The sequence below is a fragment of the Trachinotus anak genome, unplaced genomic scaffold (assembly GCF_046630095.1).
Source record: "Trachinotus anak isolate AG129_WGS33_773 ecotype Australia unplaced genomic scaffold, CSIRO_AGI_Tana_v1 ptg000004l, whole genome shotgun sequence".
NCBI classification, from domain to species: Eukaryota; Metazoa; Chordata; class Actinopteri; order Carangiformes; family Carangidae; genus Trachinotus; species Trachinotus anak.
The window spans coordinates 17,133,532-17,160,013 of record NW_027273855.1 but is presented as its reverse complement, the minus strand read 5'-3'; the positions used below and the strand labels follow the sequence as shown (position 1 = coordinate 17,160,013).

Genomic DNA, 26,482 nt, shown 5'->3' with positions numbered 1-26,482 from the left:
ATGAGAAAAAAAAAAATGGGGGAAGATCATGATTTACCTAATCAACCTAACAGTGTAATAAAGTTAATGATGTCTTTTGGATTGCGACGATAACTGAACTGGAAGTAAGCAGTAATATATTTTTGTTTATGGAAAACCCCCTTGGCAAAGAGACCTGACAAAAGCGGAACTCTTCTAATACAGCAATGTTTCTATCCGGAGCAGACTTTATGTTGCACATCCCCGACAAAACGATTTCCCAACGACGGAAGACGTCAACAAGTCGTCACTCAAGGTATCGTTGCGGGTGTAATGAATTACTACTAGTACTTTTATACAAATGTAGGTTTAAAACCTGCCCTTTAAAATGTTTTATGCCCGTTATATTTCTCACTTATGATTTTCAGCGACAGATAAACTGCATCCTTTATTAACATTGAAAAAAGCAGCACCAACATTTTGGAGGAAATTCTGTTGACTCTTTTGAACATGTGGAACCTTCATATAACACTTGAAAGCGGAGTTTAGCTCTTGTCTTGTCTGGTTTGGTTTAATTGTCAGGTTTCAGTCAAGTGGCCCTTGACAGAGCAGGCATGGCCAGCAGCAGCAGCAGCAGTAGCAGCAGCACTGTAGACATGGATCCAGATGTTGCTCTGAGGCTGTTTGAGGAGGGAGCCACCCTGGTGCTGTTGGGTGTTCCTCAGGGCACAGAGTTGGGGATTGACTGCAAGAGTTGGCAGGTCGGTCCTCGCTTTCGGGGAGTGAAGATGATCCCTCCAGGCCTGCACTTCCTTCACTACAGCTCTGTAAACCCGCCAAGCTGTGGAGCAGAAATCGGCCCAAAGACAGGCCTCTTCCTCTCTCTCAAACCCAGAGAGATTGTATTGGCTAACTGGGATCCCAAAGCAGAAGATCTGGACTTCTCAGCCTCCAAGAATGAAGAGGAGGTGAGCCGCATCCGGGCGACCTTGCCAGAGCTGGATCCTTACCTGGGTCCCTATCCATACGAGGTGATGAGGAAGTGGGTGTCCCTCACTGACCGCCTGAGCGAGGAAGTGGCCAATAACCTGCAGCCTCTGTCTGGCAGAATATGTGCCTTCAGTGAGGTCATTCCTGTGACTGAGTACAGACACACCAAAGACCGAGCAGAACAGCCGAGGAACGACATAGCCTGTCAGAGCATGAAAGAGGGACTCGACAGGCTCCCCAGGATGAAGCACAGGGAGGGGACGGAGTTGCGCTTCTCTGCGATCCCCAAGAAGACCTACCCACCTGGTGCAACACCATCCGAGATCACCCAGTGTAGTATGGACCTGAGCTATGCCCTGGAGACTGTGTTGGAGAAGAACCACGAGCTGCAGCCTCTCAACCTGCTAGGTATGTGTTGGTTACACCAATATTAGGTCATCAGAATAGCACACTATTACATGTTGTATATTTAAACTGCGTACTTTTCCTTTCTCCACTCTCAGGTGAGCTGCAATTTGCCTTTGTATGTTTCGTAATTGGAAATGTGTATGAGGGCTTCGAGCACTGGAAGCGTCTCCTGGCTCTGTTGTGTCGCTCAGAGGACACCATGAGGAAGCGTAAGGAACTCTATCTGGGGCTCATCGCTGTACTTTATCACCAGCTTGGAGAAATCCCGCCCGACTTCTTTGTCGACATCGTGTCACAGAACAACTTCCTCACGTCCACACTGCAGGTAGATGCCCAAATTTAGAACACCATAAATACTATGAACAAAATTAAATGCGAGCGTCAATACAAATGAAAGAAAAGACTATATTGTATCTATATTGTATTATACCTTTGAACTTAATGACATATTAAGTCAAGTCTTCCTAGGTTGCTGCTTTGGGCTTATTTATCAAATGTCTCTGAGATACAAAGTGGATGTAATTGTCTCCAATTTCTCAGATCAACTCATATTTGGAGGACTTTTTCAGTATAGGAGTAAGTTTCATAACCCAGGAAAGTAATTCTGTCATAACTTTTTAGGAAGTACCTAGAGGCAGGATATTATATGAAAAATATAAACACACACTCCAGTTTTTAAAGATTGTCTTTATCGAGGGAGAAATCACTGAGAACTTAGTAGCAAAAAGGAAAATGTGAGTCCTGCCAATGTCAATGTCAATGTCACGAATAGCTCCTATGACATTCCATCACAGTCCTAGTAGATGAAGACATATTTCAAGTCAATCAATACTTCAGTATATACATCCATGATCCTGGATGTCATTATTATTGATTATTATTGTCACAGGATGTTCATATTTAAGACTAAAATCAATTCACATAGCTTGACTTTTTTCCTCACAGGACTTTTTCCAGTTTGTCAGTGGACCTGGTGTAGACAGCACGCTCCGTAAGAGAGCGGAGAAGTTCAAAGCCCACGTGACCAAGAAGTTTCGCTGGGATTTCGATGCAGACCTGGACGACTGTGCCCCCGTGGTGGTGGAGCTGCCAGAAGGTGTTACAGTCGACTGAAGCTGCTCTGCTATGGACTTAACATTCATACTGGAAGCATAAACAGGGGGCAGGACTGAAATGATCTTAAATTGAAGGAGAGAGGGGAAACTTGGTATCTAACAGTAGATCCAAAGGCTTTAGAAAACTTTAACAGTGGGTTGTACATGTGCTCAATTTGTGCCCTGTTGGAAAGAAAACAAACATGCTATTAAGTCATCCTAAGTGTTACAGTTGGGGTGGAGCTGCTGTTTACAAAATGTCAATGGTGCCCTCTGGTGGTGGTTTTCTCTAAGTTCAGCAAGCAAGTTGTCTTGCATTAGTGGTTTTACAGCCACATTTGCATCGTTGGTTTATTGCCAAAACCGATTCCCTAGTCCTTTTATTTAAAATAGTTGTCAAGTTAGTTAATGGTGATAATTGTAAATAATATCATACATAAACCTGTCATCTTCATCAGTGTTAGAGCAGTTAAAATTTCACCAGAACTGCCACATGATACCTGTATGGATGAAGGAGCTCTAAGTGTGAACCATAAACATCACCCAACAGTCTAAAACCTCTATATGAGATATACAGGATTTTGTTAGAGGACAATAAAAGTTTAGTAGTGAGTGACTGTAATGATTTTGTACCTCATTCATTAAAGATAAATATTGTTTAATGTTGTTGAATCATTTTTCTTTTATTCAGCTGCACTGGAAAATGGCAGTTGTGGTTTATAATGGTAAATCGGTCAGACATTAAGATTTTTTTTCCTTAACTTACTTTTCTATAATTCATTTGATACAAAATTTCCTTTAATAAAAACAACACCTCTGATAGAAAATAACTGTGTAGTGCTTTGTGTCAGCCCCATCATTCAATGTTAATTCATGTTTCAATACATCCCCCTCTAATCCACTAGATGGCAATCATAGGCTTTTTGGGAAGATTTACAACTTCATGTGTCTCCCTCTCTACAGTCACTGTACAAATATAAATGTGCATCAACACAGCCTCTGGTTTTGGTGCTGGGAAAACTAGGTTCTGTACACAACAAGACTGTCAGGGTGGAGATTATCTTTAAGCTTTTTTTGATTTCACCCAAGATGATTTGTGAGGAATAACAGGTGGAGGAATAAGTATGGGCTGCACAGATAACAACTGAATCAATTGGATCACATAATTGCATGCAGTTTACTAGCTGTGTGGTTTTGTGTGTCTGTTATTTGACTTTGATGGATGGGACAGGCCTTGTGTTAGCCTGCTGGTCCATGATTCCGTTCACTCATTCATATCTCCTCTGCCCCTCCTCAACCTTCTTTCTCTCCAGCTGGACGTCTCTGCTTTGACATGCCCCAGCTCCATGAACCCATCTATAACCATAAAGCTGCTGTGAAAGGGACCAAAGCCATCTAATGTAATTATCTGAATCAATGGAGTCTGGGCCTGTTGATGGAGATCCAAATACCAATACAAGAAATCCATTCTCTTGCCAGAAGACAGATGGTATTGTGAAATGAATGGTAATGCAAGGCTTTATGGTGAAAACTCCTCTTTTGAAAATGTATGCACATCTTAAAAGAAGATCAGTGCTGTGTTTGTGGTCCACTCTGTGACCACTGGGGCCCTGCGCTGGTTGTTATTTTCCTTTTGAATGCAATTAGATGGAGAAAATGGCTTGGAGCACATGGTGGAAACATATCGGCACAACATGGAAGGAAATGTACACCAATTATTTGTAGATTCGTTTTTCCTCTCTGGAGGTGAAATACTGTACATTGTCAACGAAGACAAGTCTCAGAAATGAGACTACTGGGATGTCCTTGGCATTCCAGCCCCTTCACTTAAGTTGGAATTATAATGTACAGCAAGTCAGCGAACAACTGATTAGGTGTCCAGCTTTTCTGTGCCACACGCACCCCCCCCCCCCCCCCCCCCCCCCCCCCCCCCCCATAACCCTTGGTGAACAATCTCCGGCCATGTTGCTGGAATTGCAACCATTTTCCTTTTAATCTCGCTTATTTGTTTAGTTTGGTGTGGCTGCCCTGAGGAGTGAAGCACGTTGGGAAATGGGCTGTGTTGATTGTGCAGCACCTCAAAGCTGAGCAGGCCCTGTCAGTCATGGTGCAGCTTTCTCTCCATCAGATGTGAGCTGGTCATTTTCACGGGGCTCACACAAGCTGCTCAGCCTGCCAGTGTAAACACAGGCCCCTCTGTTTCTTTCTCAGCCACTCACCCGCTCTCCTCCCCCTGTCACTGCAGATGAGAAGATGGCCGTTGGTGTGTGCGCGTGCATATGTGTACAATACTTCTTGACCAAGTCTTGACTCTGGTTTTAATGTAAATTATTCTTGACTGAGGAAAATCACATTTCATCGTGTGTTTAGGTGTAAATAGACCCACTGTTCTTCTGATCAGCCAATTGCAATACATGGGGTAAATTAAGTCATTTGTATTGTCCACTATGGTGGACATTCAGAAATATACTGGGAGATATTTTGTCTGATGTTTTTGCATCATCCTTTGCATTTGCAATTTTCTAAGTACTATGTTTTTTGGAGAAGTTTTAATTCCAGGCTGTCATTTTGTTTTCCCTCCCTTTCTGTATAGATGAATGGTTGCCATTTCTCTGCCTGCTGTCTGTCTTTCACTCACTGATGTGAAGTCTGTTTCTTTCTATCACCACTTTGATGTATGGCAAGATGCATAATTATAATGAATAGCTTGTCAAAAACGGGGCTTTTTGGTAATTGCCTGTGTTGTAAGATTGCGTGTGAAGAAAGAGCCCTTACTGTGCAGAGATTGCATGGGCAAAAAGTTGATTTACAAACCTTGGCAGGGTGGTTTGTTGTGGGACAAGTTAAAACAGTTTCAACTCACTCTTCAGGTGTAACAGTTAAAACAAATATTCCTGGACAGCAGTTAACTGACTTGCTCTCATAAACGAACTATATAGCTATGCCACGAAAAGTTTGTACTTATGCATCTGTTGTGTGTATTCTGTTCATGTCCACACACACACACACACATGCACGCACGAACACATCAGATTCCAGCTGCTACTTTCTCTCAGCTTTTGTGTTGGAGTTTTCCTTTTGTGTCTGCCTCATAAGTGTGTGTGTGTGTGGTGATGACCAGGCTGTGATTCCTCCGTATTCCCTCTCTGCTGCAGTACCAGCGGGGCTTCACATGTCTGACTCGCATGACCCAAATGTGAGGCAGGCACGTGTACATTTTCCCAGGACGTGTATATGAGTATGGGCGGTGTGGGGCGCGTGCACATTTTGAGCTATGGTGCCCAGACATATGGTCGGGGGCGGGTGTGGGGTGCTAAAAGTGGGGATGGATGAGGTTAAAAATCCCTCCTGGAAATTTCATACGCACCGTGGGGGAGATAGTGAGAGAGAGAGAGAGTGTGTGTGTGTGTGTGAGCGCGCGCGCCTGAGTGTGTGAACAATATGTTCTGTTATAGTGTTCTGCTGAAGTGATTAAAGGCAGGAGCTAAAAACAAGGCAGTAGACCTTTGAGGTCTGCTCAGCAGACATGTGTGTCTGTCAGTGTCTGTGTGTCTGCCCTTCTGATCATGTACAACATAGGGACACGACAGCGGGCCAATAAAATTCCCAGGCTAACTAATTAAAGTTGTAGAGGTGAAACAAGTACACGCTGTGATTAGCACACCCGCAGCACAACAGAGACAGAGATAACCGCCACTGTCATGTCTCACTGCTGTTACAGAGCTCATAAAAGTGTCTGCGCCTGTGCTGTATATCATTTTTTAGACTTTAACCAAACATTGGACGAGTCATTTTGAATGAAGCACGGCTTAGGCAAACCACAACAAAGATCCTTTCCTGGTCCCTATTCCCAGACTACACTCCATCAGATATCTTTCACTCTCCCCCACCTGCCCATCAGATGACTGATCTCTGACTTCCATTTTTAGTGTGCGTGTTGTCTTTGGCTGTGGCACTCAGAGCATGAACTCTAAGAGACCTTGTCACAGCAGAAAGGATTTGAATATCCCTGCACCCCAAATACACACACACACACACACACACATACAATCTGTCTCTATTGCTCACTTTCTCTTCCTACCCCTGTTTTTTTAGCAGTTGTGTGTGTGTGTGCGTGTGTGTGTGTATGTGTGTGTGTGTGTGTGTGTGTGTGAGGGTTTGAGGTGAAAGCAGGCCCCTCCTGTTAGCCCCACACCCGGGGGAGAACCTGCTGAATGGTTAGGGGTCGGAGAGGAAGGGCAGGAGGGAAACCCTGAGTAGAGAGCAGGCCTTTCGGATGGCGCTCTGAAGAGGATGAAAACATTCATCTCTCACTGTTTTCTACTGGGTATTAAAGCCATTCCTGTTTTCTTCCATCCTTTTTTCCCCTGCTTTCTCTCAATTTTCTGTACTTTCTTTTTGCTGTGTTTCTCTTCACCCCCCTGCCACCTGTGCCAACACCCTCCACCTTGTAAATAATTCAGAGATTTCTGATGTATTATTCAGACTTTTCTCTCTCTCTCTCTCTCTCTCTCTCTCTCTCTCACACACACATCACACACACAAACACTCTGCTTTTGTCTGCTTTGATTTTTCCCCCCCTTAATATTTAGATACAGAAACCTCTCCTTTGTCTGTGCCCTCTGTGATATGCTCCCTCATTATGCCCCAACATATCACGTATGAAATGTGGTATCAGCAGGTGTGAGGATCTTCCGCATGGAACAAAAGAATCAAACATTTAATAAACAGTGGTATTGTCCTATAAATAAAACAGCATTTTAACAGCTTTCCACCATTAGAGAATGCAAGTAATGCAGAGGATGCAAATGTGCACAGGAGTCTCTGTATAACAACTAAATATAGGGCTGCTGTAGCTCACGTAGCACAGCGAGTTGACCAAGGTGAGGTTGGAGGGGCGATCTCCATCTCCTCCAGTCCACACGTCGCAGTGCCCTTGTGCAAGACGCTGAACTCGTAAATACCCCTCGTGTGTGTATAGTATATTTGGAGAAAAAATGTCAGCACAATGAATGTAACGTAATACTGAGTGACTTTGGATCCCATTTTTGTGTTAAATTTGGAGCTCACTCTATGGGAAAAGTAAAGAGATGACTGATATGCTTTGGCTTGTTCCAGGTATTTTTTAATTTTTTTTTTTATGATAAAGCAAAAAGGGTATTTAATTAATTTCCTCTTTGTAGGACAAGAAGGGAATTAATGAGCAGGAAACAGAAAGTGGTCAAGAAAATGACTCTTTACTTGTTTTAAACAACTTATCTATAATGTGGGAGTACATGTCTTACTCTTAAATGAAATACACATTTATATTTAAATCATAATCAAGTTTGTTCAAGTAAAAAATAGTGTAGTATTGAACATAACAGTCCAATCTTGATCTTGGAAATTATAGATGGTCTTCATCTGTGCTTCCAGTTTGCTTATTGCCACTAAGATTTTGATAGTGACCTATGAATCTAAAATACAGATACTAGATGCTTTCCTTCAGAAACTGAAGTTTGTAAAATAAAAATTTACATGTAAATTAAATATTTTTCAAACTCAATCTCTCCTTCCATTTGTTGACCTTCCAGTTTTCATTCAACCCTGTTTCTGTATTTGTTATTTGCTTGCTACTTCTTTTTCCTGTTTTTCTTGTTACTTCTTTAGCTCTCTCAGCGGGCGCAGCAGGTGTGTATAGTCCTCCCTCACCGATCATGCTGTAGCTCACTCTGAAAAGCGCAGGATTTGTTTCAGGACACAGGGAGCTTTTAAAAAGCCGCAGAAAAATCCCCACCTCCCCTGTTATATTCCCACATCTCTTTAATACAACAGTAAATCTCTCTGTTCCTCCAATCCTCGGTATTTCTGTATTTTTTTTCCCATCCCAACCTTTCCTACCGTATTCCACCTCCCCCATCCCTCTGCTTCTCCCCATCCAGGCTCAAGTTGAGTTATGGGACCATCATCCAGAGTAGCAGAGCAGCAAGAGTCGAGTCTGATCTGTTATTGGTATTTTTCTATTTTGCACTCTCTGAAATCTTAGCTCTCCAAAATTCCCTCTTAATCATTAGCAGACCCCAAAAAGAAACATCAATTCTCATCAGTGTAAGTTTATTAGGGATATTAAGTAAATAACTCTTAATCATCATTTTCTCTCAAGTCTTTCCCTCCTCCTCCCCAGTTCTAACTCTCCTTCAGTGTTGCTGGCCTGAGTCCCAGGCTCATCTCAGCTGATCGTCCCCGGTCTGAGCCCTAGCTGTCTCCTGTCCTATCCTGCTGCTGTCACCACTGCTATTAAGTCTGTCTAATTGGACGAGCTTCTGTCAGTGTGTGTGCATGCATGTTTGTATGCGTCCATGTTGTGGCCAGGCTTACTGGAGCCAGGTGGCCACGTGTTTGGCTCACAGGAGGCCATTTTTCTATCGATGTCAAACCACAGGCAATAAACACAGCCATGTGATGCACAGTGCAAGGTTTGATACGATGCCAAAGACTTGGCAACAGATGCATGGGAAGACATTAGATGTTACTGAGAATGGGATATTTGGCGTTAAGTTTGAAATTTGGCTAAAGCTTGTATGCAGATATGACCAAAGTGGTTTGAGCGTGTTCCAAGATGTTAATGGAACTATGAAGGAAAGATAATGGCCCTGGATTTGAGATATGTGGCCTAATGGCTAAGCTGTAGCAGAGAATTCAATGAGTCTCTGATGAGTAGGTTGGGTCTTGTAGCTGACATGGGAGAGGTTTGAAGAGGTCAGAGAGCACGTTACTGCAAACAAAACTAAGAGACAACTCAACATTGTAAATAATCTCGATTAAAAACAAAAAAGGTCTTATGGTTTCAGCAACACTCCAGCAACATGTTAGGTGTGGTATAATTGTGGTATGTTGGCTTCCAAAAAATTAAGGGGTGTAAATCACTCAACTCACATTACCATCAACTTGCAGAAGCTGCTCATCCGCCATGATGTCACAAAAAGCTGCAACAGAGCATTTTTCTACCATAAACACTTCAGTTCCCCCTCTCTCTTCTGCAGAAAACTCAGAAGGAGTATCACTCGTGTTTCCACAAACACTCTATATTCTTTCCCCATGCTGCCCCCCTCCCTTCCTGCTATGTCACCTTCTTTCTGTTATGTGGCTCTGTCTGGTGCTGCCGGTGATGTTTACCTTTCTGACCCATGGTGTCTGGCCAGTAAACAGACACTGGCCTCAGTCCTGGTCTGGACTGGCTCCAAGTTTCTGTTCTGGGCCTTCTCCATATCCACATTACCACTGAACCACAGCTGGCTAATGAAAGTCAGGCCCACGGCTGCCCACAGAATGCCTGAACACAAGCTACTGGAGTGTCCTGAGAGCAGTAGAGGACTACTACTGTAGACTTGCCAGTAATTTTGTCGTTGTGTAAATATTTAAGGCTGGATGGAATACAGGAACATCAAGACATGATTTATATTGTATACTGGGTAACCCATTTGCAAACATACTGTATTACTGCAGAAAAAAAACCCATTAGTATTACATTAGTATTCAATTATATCTTACTCCACATCTTAAACCTCGGTTCTACTCTTCCTGCAACTCTGAACTGCTGTTCTTTTAAGCCACTCAGCCCACAGTATCATATTCCTTTCACAAATGTGTATGCATGTGTATGTTGTGTGATTTTGTATGTATGTATATGCATGTGTATATGTGTGCTAGGGACACACTCACACATACAAACTCTGAAACCATTTCCTCTGTTTTACCAGGTGGGGTGTCAAAACCTGACAAGGGTATCCACCTCTCTGGTCAGATTCAGGGTGTCTTGTTCGTGTAGTTTCTTGAGGGAAGACTTCCAGTCCAAAGTAAACAGTTGATCTGAGAGCTCACTCAGTCACATGCAGCTGGCTCTACAGAAAAGACTGTGCTGGCCATATGTTGAGTTATATGCAGGGATGCAGAGTGAAGATCTGCTTTATGGCTAATGATATTCTACTCTCACAGCTTCCAGTCTGCATCCCTTCCTGCACCCCCAACACTGGACTGCCAGGATTCATGGGTAGACAAACAGAGACCCGCAAAGAGACGGAAACACGTGGGGTGATCTGGTCGCATTTAATGATCAGAGAGGGGAAAGGAAGCAGTGTTTTTATACAGAAGATTGGTGCTGGCTGTCATTCCCCTATGTGAGGGGTGCACACAGACATCCAACCTGCGCTCGACTTTCTTCCTTGTAAAAGTGATACTAGTCTCATATTGGCATGCCTAAATGGTTAGAAGGCTCATGGTTTTATTACAGTCAAAATAAGGCTATGTAAATTTTAAAGAAAAAAATAACACAGTCTTCCTCCTACAAGTGGAAAGTTGAATTCATGAGCAATAAAACACACTTTTCACTCAGGGGTTTTGCAGCTACAGTCTTACTTGGTCTGGCTGGTTGAGCAGCTCATGGTGGCTAATGTTAGCAAATTACAGTCAGTTTCTGGATTTTTTTACTCTCCTCTTCTGCTATTGGTAGACTGCATTTTGATGGGATTAATAAACTATCTATCTATCTATCTATCTATCTATCTATCTATCTATCTATCTATCTATCTATCTATCTATCTATCTATCTATCTATCTATTATACTTGTGAACCTATGCAAAAGTTGCATACAAAAAAAGAAAAAAGAGTTCAACATGGGTAAATAGACAGTAAGATAAATAGTAAAAATGTGCATAATTGGAAATATTTTATGACAAAATAATGAAAGATTCTTAACTGTCACTTTGCTGCTGTTTCATGTTTGTATGTGTGTGCCAGTCAAAAGCTCAGACCAGGCCTGGTGTCGCTGTATGTTATTCAGATTACTGTTTTGAGGTTTGCTTCTTTTCTTTATGTTCAAAGACAGACAGGGGAACAAACCATATGTTTAAATGTTTGCCTCTGACAGTAACAGATATGACTTGGAGGCCCCTAAATAAAAGATGAGTGATAACATGTGACCAAAACAATAAGCTTTGGAGATTCATTTGCTGATGTCTCCACTTCTGTCAAAGTTTTTTTTTCCCTTTTAATTGGGAATGAATGAAAGACAAACACACATTTTTACACAGCTGTTGGCAGTGTCACACATGGAGAATTTGGGAGACTGTGCACAGTAATAAAAAATGGTCAGTTCACTGGTTTATAGAAATGACTGAAACAGTTTTCTTCTCTCTTAATAAAAGTTTATTCTTAAGGCTGTTTTTGTGTTTGGATTTATCTTTGTGTGCATGAATTTGTGTCCAGTTTAATTTGAAATGCCTTTTCTTTTTCTTTTGGTAGCCCTGTCAGTCTCATAATAGTGACGGGATGACTCGCAAATCAGTGGTGGTCACACCCAACCAACTTGGAGTACAGCTTTTCACACAATCATTTCACACGCCCTGGAGAGACCTCAGTCTCCAGCATGGACATGAGAGTGCTTGTTTGAGTTTTAATGTTAAGAAGAAAAGATCCTGGCTTTTTGTAAATCAAGGGGGTTGGTGACTGGGACATGAGCCATATATCAAATGTATACATACCATACAAAGCAATGAAAGCTCCTTTCCCTTTGGGATGTACCGCTGACGCCTACATGCTTTAGGGGGATTGGGGGCTAATCTAACAGAATTCCTGACTGGTTCAGTCGGGAATTGCTTCAGTCGTAGCCATGCCTCGGTGTCAGCAGTAGTGCTGTGGTGCTAAGTGGATACAGTCTGCATGAACATAGATATCTGGGGTCACCAATGCACAAATTCTTACCTTAATAACCAATAGCCTGAGAAAACACAAGGCTGCCTGTAGATCAGCACGTCGGGGTTTCCTAATCCAAACCACACAAATGTACTTACATGTGCATGCATGCACTCTCTCTCTCTTTCCCACCCATCCACACACACACACACACACACACACACACACACACACACATACACACACGTGTTTGACTGGCACATGTTCTGTGATTGCTGTGGCAGATATCCTTCATATCCTGCCTGGTAAAGATTGGACATGTGTTAGTCTTTGAGATTCCTGGATGAGAGGCTAAATCCATAGGGTCACTGCTGTGGGAACCTGATGGGTTTTTTTTCATTAAATAAAATCATCTCGAAGGCAGACAAAGTAACCATCCTCAACCCCACAAGTAAAACACTGTCAGGCCATCACAAACATATATGTGTTAGAGAAGATGAGTACTAGGACCAAAGGAATACCCTCTTAAATTGAGAGTATGAATTACTTATTCATGCACACAAATGATCAAGAATTTACCCCTGATATCTGCCAGGCTTTGTACTTAAAACTGAGGATTGCTGAGGAGGAGAAACAGTGAATTGGAATTAACTGAAAAGGAAGTTCATTAGTACTGCATGCCTCTAGTGAAAAGCTTGAGATCCCACATAATAGGCATGAAGGTATTTTGTATGATTAATGGACTTGGTGGATGGGGGGGCCTTAGGTCATGGGATCTGTGTTGGGGTCAAGGACAAGGTCATGGGGATCATGGAAAGTTTGTTGATGGGTTCCTCTGTTTTGATGAATTGTTGATGATGCATATGGCCAAGCTGTGGTGTTAAAGCTAAGCTGTGAGCAGGCAAATATTTCTGGCTTTGGTATTTTTCATAACTTAAATTATACTGATTTGAGGCAAAGTTTGACCACTGGACAAAGGCCCTCTATCAGTATTTTACTAGAGATCCCATTAAAAACACAGCCATCATCTGCTGACAGAAAATCTTACCCCTTAAATTACAGCTGACTTTGGATGAGAGGACATTCTTCAAAGCTGCTAAATCCACAAGTAAAACACTGTCCAAAAGTTCCTCAGCCAGCCAAAGCTCTCCCATTCTTCACCACATCAACATCCTGATAAAACAGTGTCAGGAGCCAGCTGGCAACAGTATTCCCACTTTCTCCAGTTGTAGAATATGCTGTTCATGTTAGCTTCCTTAGAACTACTGGCTAAAAGAAGTTGTTACCACTTTGTCAATAAAAAAAACCCTTAAATGTGATTGGTTATTTGAAATCACTCCAGAATGTAGCTTTGTTTATTGTTATTAGCCATGTTTGTATTGGCTCTGTGATTTGTGGTCCCATTATAGAGGGACCAGAAATCGCAGAGCTCCCTGATGTGTTTTTTACCTAGTAGCTGGACAAACTAAGATCTTGATTGAGAGATATTTGGTTTCTTTTCTGTGCTTTTAAATACAAATAAACTGTAGTGATGTGGGGAAGGTTAATTTTGACTGAGATTTTATGATAGATCCTAAATGAATATATGAAAATAACATGAATTTGAAATGAAGAGTACTTTTTACAATTATATTTTGATTTATCTTAGTTAACAGAATATAACAGATTTTTGGCTGGATTGCAACTACGGGGCCAGCCCTGTGATCACAAATATCCCTGACTGACAGACTGAGTGATCATATTTCCACCATTCGTCAGCTGAATGCCGCATGACTGAGTTGGACATTTCCTGTTGGCTGTTGCTCTTCCACAATGACAACATAGACAGAAAACATGTAACTGAGATGAGCTTTATTGGAAATTCAGTTGTATTAAAATACTTATATGTACTTTACAGTGGTTCCACAACAGTTTTCAACTACATCCTAAATTTCACACATTGGCGGTAGGCTTCACTGTCCAGCCATCTACTAGGTTTTGACCTTGTCTTGTTTTTTCATCACCTTTTAAGTTAATATGGCAAACTTGTTAGCAAACAGTTGCTTGATGACACATTCAGGAATTATGAAGCAACATTAGCATTCATTTGGAGTCATGTTTGTGACCTGGTGAGTGTAATTTCAATATTCATTGTCTTTTTGCTCTGTTTCTGGTCTCTATCAACTCTTGAGGGAAATATCTGGCTTTTTAGCCATCAAAAGCCCCAATGTGTTCACCAACTAGTTGCTACCTTTGCGTTGGTGCTGAGCAGGTAGTATAGTCTACAGTAGCTTTTTAGCCCTTTTTTGCTAAAATCAGCTGCCTGCTGTGGCTGAAGACAAGACAATGAGAGTGGTAAGAGCAAACCAAAACACTAACATTGAAGGTTGGACAGCGAAACAATGCGCTTAAACTTGCTATAATGCTTCATGATGAATTAAAGAGCTGAGCCAATATTCCAGGGATCTCTATAAGCTTTCATAGTTAAGGAGCAAACCATTTCCTGCTGGAGACCCCCACTTGTGCCTCCCAGTGAAACCAAGTGTTTTAGTGAACTAACTGCATACCTGAGGGAGTGGCTATCAAAACCTTCTGACAAAACTGATGTCCTTGTTATACAGTTGATCCTTAGCAAAGAGGGAAAAATTTCAACTTGCACACAAAAACAACATGAACGCTGTTTTGCAACAACCTCTGTTAGATCAAAATCTTAAAGTTTCAACAACATACATCTTATTCATTCATGTCTTACCTATTGTAAAAACACAGCAAAATGATTCTGCACATTTTCTTTTTCAACTCAGAATAAACCCTGAAATGGCTAATTTACTTTGCTTAGTGGTGCCACTCACATGCTGTAGCAAGCCTGTAATATAATGAACTGGACCATATTTTCTCTATTTGGCATTAACCTCACTGATTTGTGTCCCTTTTATAAGTAATTGTTTGTTTCACAGACTATTTATGGGTGAAATCAACCATTTCAATGCTGTCTTATGAAGAAGAACAACAAAATCAGTTGTTTCAGCAAGTGCCCCAAACACAAAACCATGTTTACGTTCCAGTGACAAATCCCTCTAACAGCCATAGTAATTATGACAGGAGCAAAGGACAAAGCCAGGGCAAGTTGTTATAGAGCATTTCCTGTTTCCAATCAACAGAAACTTTTTTTTTTTGAAAGCATGACCACGATCGTATGATAACTGTAACTAGATATTATTTATTGTAACCATGACAACAAAGGTCTCATATATTAATGAATTAATCATTTTGACTGTAATGTCACAATGTTACCCAACCTTAGAAATAACTTATTATAACCCAAATCATGATCTTTCCCTGAATCTAACAAGATACCTTACCTAACCAAACCATAACCCTAGTGTTGTCACCTCATAAAACAGATTCATCTTCTTAACAGGAATTTATAAATGATTTTCTATCAGGGGAGTATGGACAAACAACATATTTTGTTGTTTAGTTTGGAGGAGTTGTTTCACACTGTGACTGCATGGACAGACAGTAAGAGCACAAATTGGGGAGAAGTGGGGGCACTTATACCCCCCACCCCACCCCCCCTCCGCCAATGATACATGTCAAATCCACTCATTAGGCTTTCATACTTAGAAGCAATACATTTACAATATGTTTTCTCTCCAGCATCACACCCAATCCAGACTTGGTCCTCTCACAGTCTGGAGAAGAATTCCTGTCTTTATTAAAATGTGAGATTTATTTGGCAAGCATTGTGTCATATGAAGGATTACACTGCCAGACAAAAGAGTTTGTTTAAACCTCCCTGGGCCTATACCATAGTAAACCACACTCTAGCTTGCATACTTAAACTGTACACTCAACTGATTTATGGCACTGATCCACCTATCCACCATGATTACCTTCCAAACTGTATTATGGCAACAGTCGTTTTGCAATTTGTAAAAGCCGAGTGCGAGACTTTGATTCTCTCCTGAAAGTAATGTATGTGCACATATGTATGTTTAGAGTATGTTGAAATGCACAATAGGGTATGTAGAGTAGAGGCACTGGCAGCAGCTGTTGTATGTTTGCTATGTTTTCTATGCATTATAAAGGCATGTACAGCTGTGTCATAAAAAGCATTTTTCAAGAAGCATTGCAAGGGGTCCAGGGCAGATATGAGGCCAGAGATCACTATGTAGGTTCACTTGTATATGAATACAACCACAATCACAGAGTGTGTTTATTGTGACACACTGTACAGCTAATGTTAGTCAGGTTTTACTAGCCAACATTTGTGGCAATTGCCCTTCATGGTGTGTCTCTCCTACAAACATCATAGTGACCATGTGATTTGGGGTAAAGGTGGATGTAGTGTGCAGTTGTTGCATTGTGGCTGCCTTTGGCAGATGATTTGATTTAATGCTCAGTGTTGCATTTCACCCACTGATAACAACACCAGCACACTAATCAGATTTCTTTTACATTATCAGGCCGTTTAATGCTTTAATCATATACTGAGCCTTTCCTCAGCATGCTGGCTGTTGTCTTCAGTATCAACAATCTCGCCTGGCATGCAGTCACCACATGGTATATCCTATATCAACATGGCCCTGATGTGTAGTTACATTTATGAGGAGCTGAAGGTCAGCTATGGTGCAGCTACACTGGCTATGTTTGTAGGCTTCATTGCTACCCTCTAACCCTTTTAACATTGAAATATAAATGTACCTTAACACAAATACCATTTTATTTCACTCAACCACTGCTGCTATAGTGCACATGTGCACAAACATGTAAACAAGACAGCAAAAAAAAAAAAAAAAGCAGTCTAAAGCTGTTGAATCTGAATGAAATACATACATTTTCCACATCTCTGTTCCAAGTACTGCAATTGGCTTTATGCTGCAGATGTGTGCAGCTTGCAGATGTGTGTATGTGTGTAAGTTGTGTGTGAGCGTTTCAGGAATGTGTCAGTGCACAGTTGCTTCTAGGATCTCCCCTCTGATCTTCAAGTGGTATATTTGACCCTGAGAACTTCTCATTTGTCTGAGTCAGCCAACTAAATGACATCCTCCAGTTCTGTATGCCCTGAGGAAGCACTGTCACTGAACGCTGGCAACGGACGTAAATCATGAGGTGCAGTGTTGTCCGATATGGCTGTAAGTTGTTGGCATGCTGGGCTGTGCATACACATATTCACTGGCTGGTTTCGAATGCGACCCTAAATTTTATTACAAGGAAACTCATATATCCCAGTGCCTCAACAGAAGAGAGGACACACACACACACACACACACACACACACACACTCACAGAGCACCATGTGATTGGACCTCCAGCTTTCAGAACTCTCTGTGCTTCTCCTCTGTTCTGACCCTGTGCCAGAGGCTGTGAAATGAGATTATTATATGTGAAATCAGGAACCCTTTTCTCCTTCTCCTTACTTTTTCTTATGATCCAGGCAGCAAACAAATCAGGGTTAAAGACAGACAATATTCAGAGATAGCTGCAGGCTAGTGCTGCACCACAGGGGGTGGGGGTGGGGGGGTTTAAACTGGACTAGATTCTTCCACATCATTACATATAACCTTCTTTGTATCCAACAGCCTGAAGGAGAAAAGTTTATCCAGGCAGATATAGAGATGATTGAGGTATAACCATCTCCTCAAGCTTGGGCTCCTTTCATAAATGATCCCAGGTTGAACAAACATTCATCTGGGCGTGAAGTGTGGTCCTCACCTCCTAACCTGCGATTCCTCTTGCTTGCAGCTCTCTGCAGCGTCTGTCTGACTCTGCTGCAATGGCATTCCCTGCATACCTGTGCTCTCAGCTAACAGGGCCACATGCACAGGTCACAGAACCACAACGGGGAGCGGATATATGCGTATTAACTCAAATCTCCAATGACAACCCCATTTTCCCATTATTGCAGATTAATCTTTCCCAGGCCGCGAAGGTATAGGGAATATGGGTCAAGCTGCTGAGTGAAGGGAGGGTGATGGGGTGAGGCAGGGTGGGGACGAAGGTGGGTATTTGAGCGAGAAGTTTCAACCCTGGTCGCCTGTGACCTCTGACTTCCTGATGTGTACCCGAAGCGAGCTCAGTAGAGGCCGACCTCCTCTGACGGAGTAATTAGCGTGAACAATAACACACAATTGGTTACAGTTGGATTAGCTTGAACCCATCTAATAAGGCATGCAGTGCATCAAGTGGCTCAGTGAAGCGCTCAAGTTGGGAAGTGATACACACTCTTTGATGTTTTAATGAAAGGCATCTCTCTCTTCTCAGCTCACTCTGCTTGATCACTATATGCACTATAGATAGTTATAGAGGTACGTTTCTGAAGCAAAAGAGCAACAGTGAATTGCCATATGAATAAAAAGAGTTTTCACAATATATTTTTATCACCCACTGCTATCTTTCCATCTTGATTTCCTTCTTCATCTCTTAATTCTAATCGTTTAGTCTTCTAGCAGAGTCTTAAAAAACATCTCCTCTGCCTTCTCTTGAGCACACCGTGTGTTTACACAAGCTTCTCCATCTGTAAGTGCTTTATTTTTAATTTCAGAGAGGTTGATCCCTCCTTTAGATGATGCAATACAATCAATGATGTCCATTGCAGGCTACAATGCATTTCATTGTAATGCTCTTTTTTTTGTGTGTGTGCTCATGTCAATAGTCCCCAAAGGAAAACCCATTATTCCACAGATTCACATGTGATGAAATGTAATCCCTGAGACACCCACCTAAATATAGTTTAATATCTCATTTTATTTGGGTAGTTCAATCCTTATATTAAACTTTCAAACAGTGATGTTTTTACAGAGTAACAGTTAATACAATATATAAATCAAGTCCATTTACTTCATGCCAGCAAAAGGAGCTTTGGAGCACAGTTTGATTCTGGCAGTAATTGCTCTAATTAGCCAAATGCACAATGATCTAATCCCCAATTGGACACGTCTCTATTCAAATGGGATTAATCTGTGGTTCAACAGTGAAAAAAGTCAGGGATAACCCTTAAAAATCAGCAATAACCCAACTTTCTGGGGTTGCTCCCAATTTCTCAACCCTTTGGGGTTACCTCTGACTTTCTGAGGTTAAATTAATAACTCCAAAGCCCATATGCAAAGTTAAGACCAAATATCTTTAAACTAACATTTAAAGTAAAAATTATGATTTTGCTTCTTTTCTCTTGATCACCACTAATTTGCTACTGCTGGCATAGGGAGCGGCTCCCCAGTGATAACACCACAAACTTCTTTTCACCGGCTAGTGAGCAGTTTCAATAGGAGGGCATATACTATGCAAGGACATTGATATTATCCCCCCACCCCAACCCTAATCCCATCCCCACAGGCATCCTGCTAGTGCAGTAAACAGTTGTGTTCAATTAGATCCAAAACAAAAGCAGCACTGTCCTCAACTGAACCCAGGTCTCTGCAGTGGTGGGCAAGTGTGTGTTTCCCAGCACCCAATAGGCGTCCCCAACATTTTTTTAACAGAGAGAGGGTACTGCCAGACTGCAAACTAAAGGGATATTATTTAACTCTTCCTCCAATTTTTTTCAAGAGACCACCTCAAATCCCACAGAGATCTCAGGATTCTCTTTCGGAAATTCTTTTCCAATAAACTGCATCATACTTTATTTTGTCTCTATCATACAACGCAGTATAATTTACTGTTTCTTTTATGCACCTCCTACTTTTTTGTAGCCAAGACACAAATGATGAGGTGACCGTACACTCACAATCACTTCCACAAACCTGCAGTGGCAATTTGGTCTATTTACAGCCTAGGGTGCTGACTGATTGCAGCTCCCTCACTGTGTACTGTTGTGGAGCTGTTCCCAGCATTATTAACAGAACCAAGTGAACTCCAGACTTCTGCAAACCAGCCTCTGGTGAGCACTCAGTTTGTTGCTGTCTTCAGCTCCTGACCGGCATCCAACAAACTGAGCTTCCTTCCCCTGTCTCTCTCCAGTCCCCCGTCCCCGGGCAAAAAGTTTGCCTGAACGGAACGCACTTGATTCATTTCAAATGTTCTCTATTTCCATCTTTGTATTTTCAATTTTCCCTCACTGTATCAATTCAGAATATAAAGCCCTATAAAGCCTGAATGCCTCTAAACAAGACCTCTATCAGATGTCTTGAATAGGTTTCATCTAATTAACTAATTGTTAGAACCAAAAATTACCCAGCAAGACATACAAAAGAAAAGGAAGCATCTCTGTTAAAACTGCAGAGATTTAATCCCTCACAGCGAGGGAATGTCAAGGGGCAAAGCATGCCAACTTGGTCCACGCAGGCTGTTTCCTGGGGAAATGACTCCAACCAGCCCTTCTGGCTTTCTGTCTGTGTGGATCAGGAGCATATCCCCATTAACACATGCTGTCCTCATTCTCTCATGCTGCCTCAGGTTCACATTTTTGCTCCTGTGAATAATATACAGGTTAAAAAGTGAATGAAAACAAGATTTAGAGCCTTTATTCAAAAGTTTTACTCACATCAAAGTCAGAGACATTATACAGTGGGATAGAGATCTTGCTGATATGCAGAAAGTAACAACTTATCTGAATTAGTTTGCCCTGATGGAAAAAGCACACAATAATTTAATGTGCAATTACAGCCTGCTCACTGCAATTATAGGGTTGGGGTCATGTGGTACAATTCAGAGGCAAGTCAAAGTCAAAAAGTCTCAGCTCACATCAGAATTAACCAACCAAGGATTTAGAGTGTACACCCCAAGTACTATTTAATTAGCACAGGGGTGTCAGGGGAGAACTAGCCTCTATTACCTCTGATTGGTGAAGCTGAAATTATTTCCATTCCTCCATCAATTAAGTTCAATCGTAGAGGACCCATCTGTTTGTGGTTACAATGCCTGGCTCTAAAATATATTCTGCCCTCTGCTATTCCTTTTATTTTAATGCTGAATGGGCTTTGTTATGATCTGAGAACTTTTCGATCCATGCTTTGGGTTATACAACACCATTCAGTACAGCAAGCGTATCAGTGTGTGCATGTGTGCTCATAACTGAAAGTAGACTCCAAACCATTTGGCAGTGTGAAGGGAAACTTATCCAGCAGCACTGCATGAGATTTCATCAGTGATTATGTTGTTTACCATGCTTGATTTTCAACAGTTTGGTTCTTGTCAGAGGAATGTCATATACTGTACATTCAATGTCTTGTAAATCAAGTTTATGAAAGTACAGGATTACGTTAATGAGACTATCCCTGGCTGTGAAGAGAGGTCATGATTTTACGATGGGAAGGAAAGTTGTTATTATTCTATGGTATTGCTGTTTTAATCTGAATGTGCTTGGGTGATGAAACAGACATAAAAACAACTAGTTCAGCAAATCGTAAAGTTAAACTGTCTAATGGTGAAAAGCAATTGGAAGCGAACAAATTGTGCGACATTGCCACTGCCATTTGTCGCTCGTCACTGTGGGTGTGTCAGCGCTTGTGAGCTAGTGAGTCCAGCAATGTGACTTTTTGCCAGATAGTACCTGATCCCAGAAGCTATAATAATAATCCATCCAGAGAAGGCATCACTTCCTTTTTTGTTGTCAGTTTTTCAGCAAAATGCTGGGTTACCATCCATTTTTTTCATCAGCTTTTGACCCCTCCGTTTTTGTGCATCACAAGCCAGTCATGTGTAGCCAGGAATCCCACAATGCCTTGTGATTCACTTGAGTCTCTTAGAAAATGAATAGGGACAGGTTTCGCTCCTGTGGGTGTTCGTGGTAATCCTTGAGCCTCTGAGTGGGCATTTTCCCATGGCTGAAATAGACGTTACTTTCCACACATTATTTTAACACCTTCTGAGTCATTGGCAGCGATCCTACACACTCAATGTTGTGTTCATCCCGCAATATGAAAAGGAGGTGGTGTAGCTAACATTAGCTGTCTGTCTTTCATGAGTCTATAACCCTGATTTCTTGATTGGTAGTGTTCTCCAGTCTCTCTGGGCTGTTGGAGAAAAGCGGGCTACAATTTCACTTTAGCTGTTTTCTGTAATCACCACAAACATGGCAGGACAGTTGATATGACTTTATTCTGCTCTCTTAGCAGGACATGTGCATTCAGTAGACTGTCACATCCACACCTGTTCCCCTGTACACAATAGCAGATGGGAACCAAAAGCGCTCCACACTGAAGAGAGTTTTAAATAAGCAACTTAAATGTTACCGCTACAAAACATATATTATATATAAAATAATAAAGTGCGGCAACTTATAATAAAATAATAGCCTCAATGAAGTTATACTAATTAATAACGTAATAAACTATAATAATATTACACCATTTAATAAACAATATAAATTAATATGGTAAACTTGTAATTGAAAAAGCCCAAATGTGTACATTAATTAACTAATTAATTAAGGTTATGCGTCCGCATGTGGTTTGATAGCAAATGACCAAACTGTCAAAATTCATAGCACCAGGTAGATCTGTGACCTCAGAAGCTGAACATTGCATCTGTTAACTGAATCATGGAGTAATCTAACAAAGGCAGTGCTAAAGTCATAAACAGGGCTTTACAAAATGTAACACCATTGGTTGCGCAGCCAGTTAACTGCCTGTTAGGCGGTTGTAATTTCAGCGATATAACAAACTGTTAATAGTGCCTTCCCATACAGATATTGCTCCAGGTCATCGCATTGAGGATAGCTCTTAGTGTGTCCTACTCAGCCATGTAGAGTAAAGTTCCTGTAGATCACAGAGTTTGGAGAGTAAGGGGGTTGAATGAGTGCATGATGCCGGGCGCTCTGACTCACTGGATTCAACATGTTTGGAATTCTTGGCCGGTCTCCAGGAGAGTTGGCTTTCATTTTTATGATCACAAGCATATAAGTTATTGTTATGTGTCATCAACTTGGCCCACAGGGACACTGACTTTGAAATTGGGAGTAATTTGTTGTTTTCGTCCTAGAGGTCTCGACTATTGATGGAGAATTTCAACTTTTGTGGTCTGACTATTGTTTGTGGTATGTTAATTATTTCTGCATAAGGTGAATTTAAAAAACCCAAATACAGGTACTTCAGGGCCATTTTGAGAAGATCTAAACCCATGCAACACTTTACATGTGGCAGCGGCATCACCTCAACAGATATCACACTTTAATATGTTAGCAATTTGAGCACACGCACACATCCCCTCAGCTGTTGATTTGCGGTTTCTCCATATGGCAGTCATATTGAGTGAGAGGGAGAGAGGGATAGTGCAGAGCTGTTGTGATGTGCTTGGCCAGTAGCCTGTGTTAGGAGGAGCTGTATGGTTCTGTAGAAGTGACCAGAGAGATTTTCAGTGATTTTCATTTCCAATTTGGATTTTTCATGTGGCTCCAGAGCTTATGTAACAGCCTGGCCAGCGGGTGCTGTTACATCAGCAGCAACAGGACAGCGATGTCCTTAGAGTTGAGAGCACAGCTGAAGTCACTCTGAACAGCATATGTTAGGGTATTACAGAGGCTAAATGGTGCTTGACTGTTTTCTAGGAGCATTTGGATGCATCTTTGATTGATAAGATTTGTCTCAATGGGCCTCCAGCTCCATCAGAAAGGCCCAGAGGTTTAAAAGCCTAAAATTATATGTTGGCCAGAATGGCATCTTGCTAATGATGAACTGGATGCAACACACTAGTGGAAAGTGAAACTTCTGGAAATCCTTGGCGTGGACCGTGAGTGAGGTTAATAAATAATGAGGGAAATAATACAGGATGCCAGAGTAGCATCTGGCTTTTGTTTGACCAGAAGGCTACGGATCCGAGTATCTCTGTTTATCTGTTCAGTTTACCTCTCTGTTGCCCTCATAAACAGCCAGCTGTGTCAATACATGAGTTTTTATGTTTGGCCATTACTGACAATGTGTCACTCAGACCTGGGTGAGGCAAACTGCTTGATTTCAGTGTCTGGAGTAAAATGCACTGAACCTAAAGTGAAACTAACTAAAACTAAGGGTACAGTGATATAACTGTTGAATGGTGTTCAGTTTCCTCTGTGTTTGTTTGACTCTAATGCAGAGAAATCAGTTCTTGCACAAAACACGTAACTTGTATTGTTGCAAACAAACTGATCTGATTAGTTGTCTTCACATTTATCAGTGTAAATCAGATTCATAACAAAATAAACTGATCAAATGAGTCTGATTCTCTTCATAACTAATGTATGAGGTGACATCTCTGCCTGTGAGCCCATAAAGTTACACATGTGCTTTTGCTTTCTTTTCTCTTTCCAATGGCAAAATGGTGGATTTGTTGATGCCTCTGAAGTCTAGACAGAGCCCCACTGTGAAATATAGGCAGTCAGAATGAGACTCTATGTCAGCATTGCCCTCACACCCTTTTATGAACACAGTTCTACGAATGATCCTTTCATTAACCCAATGATGAACTGGGACTCAAGCAAGAAAAAAGACCCCAGTGATTGTTATTTGTCGCTCATGTGTCTGATTCCCCGTCACTGTTGCCCTGCAATACAGTAAAACAATGAAACCATTAACCACCCTCTTTTTGATACAGAGGCTAACCAGATGTATGGCCAGCATTTATCATACAACCTTGCCAACATGCTCTCACCCTCCTCTGCGACAGAAGATTTACAGTGTGTGTATGTGCACTCTGTAAGACCTCCATTATGTTACTCTGGTGATTATGACTCTGCAGCCTCTCCATCTACTCACATGTACACATATAGCCTCCCTTCACCTTGCACACACGTGCTGAAGCTGTTCCCAATCACACTGAGATCTCTGGAATACCTGCTTGGATAATTAGAAATTCCTCCTGACAAGAGGCCACGTAGAGGCAAGAATACCGGATCATTATTTTGTCATTTCAGTGACCCCTGCCTTGATGGATCAGCTTAACCTCGGACCTCAAAAAGAGATGGCAGAGAGCTGTGTTGACTGTTCACTGTTACACCATAGCAACTACAGGAACTGCGGAGAACACAACAGAGGAGTGGTGCTCAATTGTTCATCAACAGGGTTGTTACAACAGATGGAGAAAAGAGAGAGAAAAGATTAAAGCTGCAAGAGAAAGGTCAAAGGAAGAAAAGCAAAAGAAAGATGTAATAGAAAGGTGATTTAGCTCTGTGGGTGAAGAGGGTAACAAAAGATAAGAGGTTCTTGAGAAGGGCATAATGCTGACAGATGTAGAAACCCAAGGGATAGTAGGAGAGACAGAAAGAGAGAGAGAGAGAGAGAGAGAGCAGTGGCTAAACTAACAGTCAACAATTAGGTCAGAGGTCAAAATGGCAACAGGATCTTGGTGCTCCAAAACACAAAACTGGGGGTCTTAAGAGGTCAAATCTATTTGTCAGGGAATCCAACTTGTCAATTTCCATTAGTCAGTAATTGGAAAAATTGTTTTAGTTGCACTAAAAAAGAAAGGAGTGTCTGGCAGGTAAAAAAAAAAAATAGCTGACTTGGTCACGAGTTGTTTGTGAGTCAGTGAGCTGTGTGACAGTGAGTCTAACAGCCCCTCTGCAGGACAGATCTCCACCTGTGACTTTGATATTAGAGCAGTGCTGAACTGGACAGTTTCAAGAAGACTCCACTGACCTCTGAGACACAAAGAGAAGGGTCAGCAGAAAAAAACACTGAAGAGGAGATGTTTCCTGGAAGGAACGAGAATTTGGAATTCTGGAATTCCAGGATTCCCAGGCTCCCCACAGCGGCTCAGAAGCTGCAGGAATTAGATCATCTTGTAGTGACAGGGTTGTGCAAAGTCAGCTTCCTGAGAGGATGTGCAGCCATGGAAAGGTGACTGAGCTGTTTTCTCCCCAGCCCAGTTTATATCCCTCTCTTAGCTCCTGCCAGGTTAATGTGAGTTCTTCTTCGAATATTTTTGAACTGTAATGATGCTGCAACCATTTTTCAAATGAAGACATATTTGTGGGAAGAGCCTCTAAGCCTCAGGCCTCTGGTTGGGCGTTTCCCATGGCAGCGCTTGACTGACATTTGAGGGCCTACCAACTGGAGCACATCATAGCCTCATATGGCCTATAAACAGGAATACAAGGCATTTTCTTCTCCTTTTCCAACAAGCCCACATAGAGTAAGTGATTTAGCAGCATGATGGGTGGACCCGTCATGCTGTTTGTATTCCAACCAGAGGATTTAAGATAGCTAGGCTGACTTGCCAACATTCGTGTTGATTCCCACTAGATGTTGCCTCTTGTCCATGTTACCACATAGTCAAGTCAAAGGCTCATGTTATCTATTACCATTACATTTCTAAGGTTTTAGAAACTGATGCACAAAATACATTACCATTCTGATTCATCAATTTTAGGCGCCACTGTGTTATGTGTAGTAGCTAGTAAAAAAGGAAACAAGCAGAGGTTTGTGTGTCTGATGAACAGAGTCAGAGCTGCAGAAAGCAGCTAAGG

At 41.7% G+C, this 26,482-nt stretch overlaps 1 protein-coding gene across 2 annotated transcripts; it reads left to right on the top strand.

The window, feature by feature from the left end:
• Positions 1-171: 171 nt before the first annotated feature.
• aar2 (AAR2 splicing factor) lies at positions 172-3,112 on the top strand. Of its 2 annotated transcripts, XM_071476461.1 has the most exons (4): positions 172-274; positions 541-1,356; positions 1,452-1,681; positions 2,302-3,112. In XM_071476461.1, exons 2-4 carry the CDS (start codon positions 573-575, stop codon positions 2,467-2,469), a joined length of 1,182 nt encoding a protein of 393 aa, XP_071332562.1. In that variant the 5' UTR covers positions 172-274; positions 541-572; the 3' UTR covers positions 2,470-3,112. The 2 variants fall into 2 exon arrangements, with proteins under 2 accessions (XP_071332562.1, XP_071332563.1); XM_071476462.1 differs by lacking the exon at positions 172-274 and having other exon boundaries at positions 281-1,356.
• Positions 3,113-26,482: the final 23,370 nt, after the last annotated feature.

Excerpts from the sequence above, each read along its gene's own strand:
- aar2 (XM_071476461.1), top strand. The coding sequence starts at position 573 with ATGGCCAGCAGCAGCAGCAGCAGTAGCAGCAGCACTGTAGACATGGAT. Across the intron at positions 1,357-1,451 it reads GCAGCCTCTCAACCTGCTAG|GTGAGCTGCAATTTGCCTTT; the intron begins GTATGTGTTGGT and ends CTCCACTCTCAG. Across the intron at positions 1,682-2,301 it reads TCCTCACGTCCACACTGCAG|GACTTTTTCCAGTTTGTCAG; the intron begins GTAGATGCCCAA and ends TTTTCCTCACAG.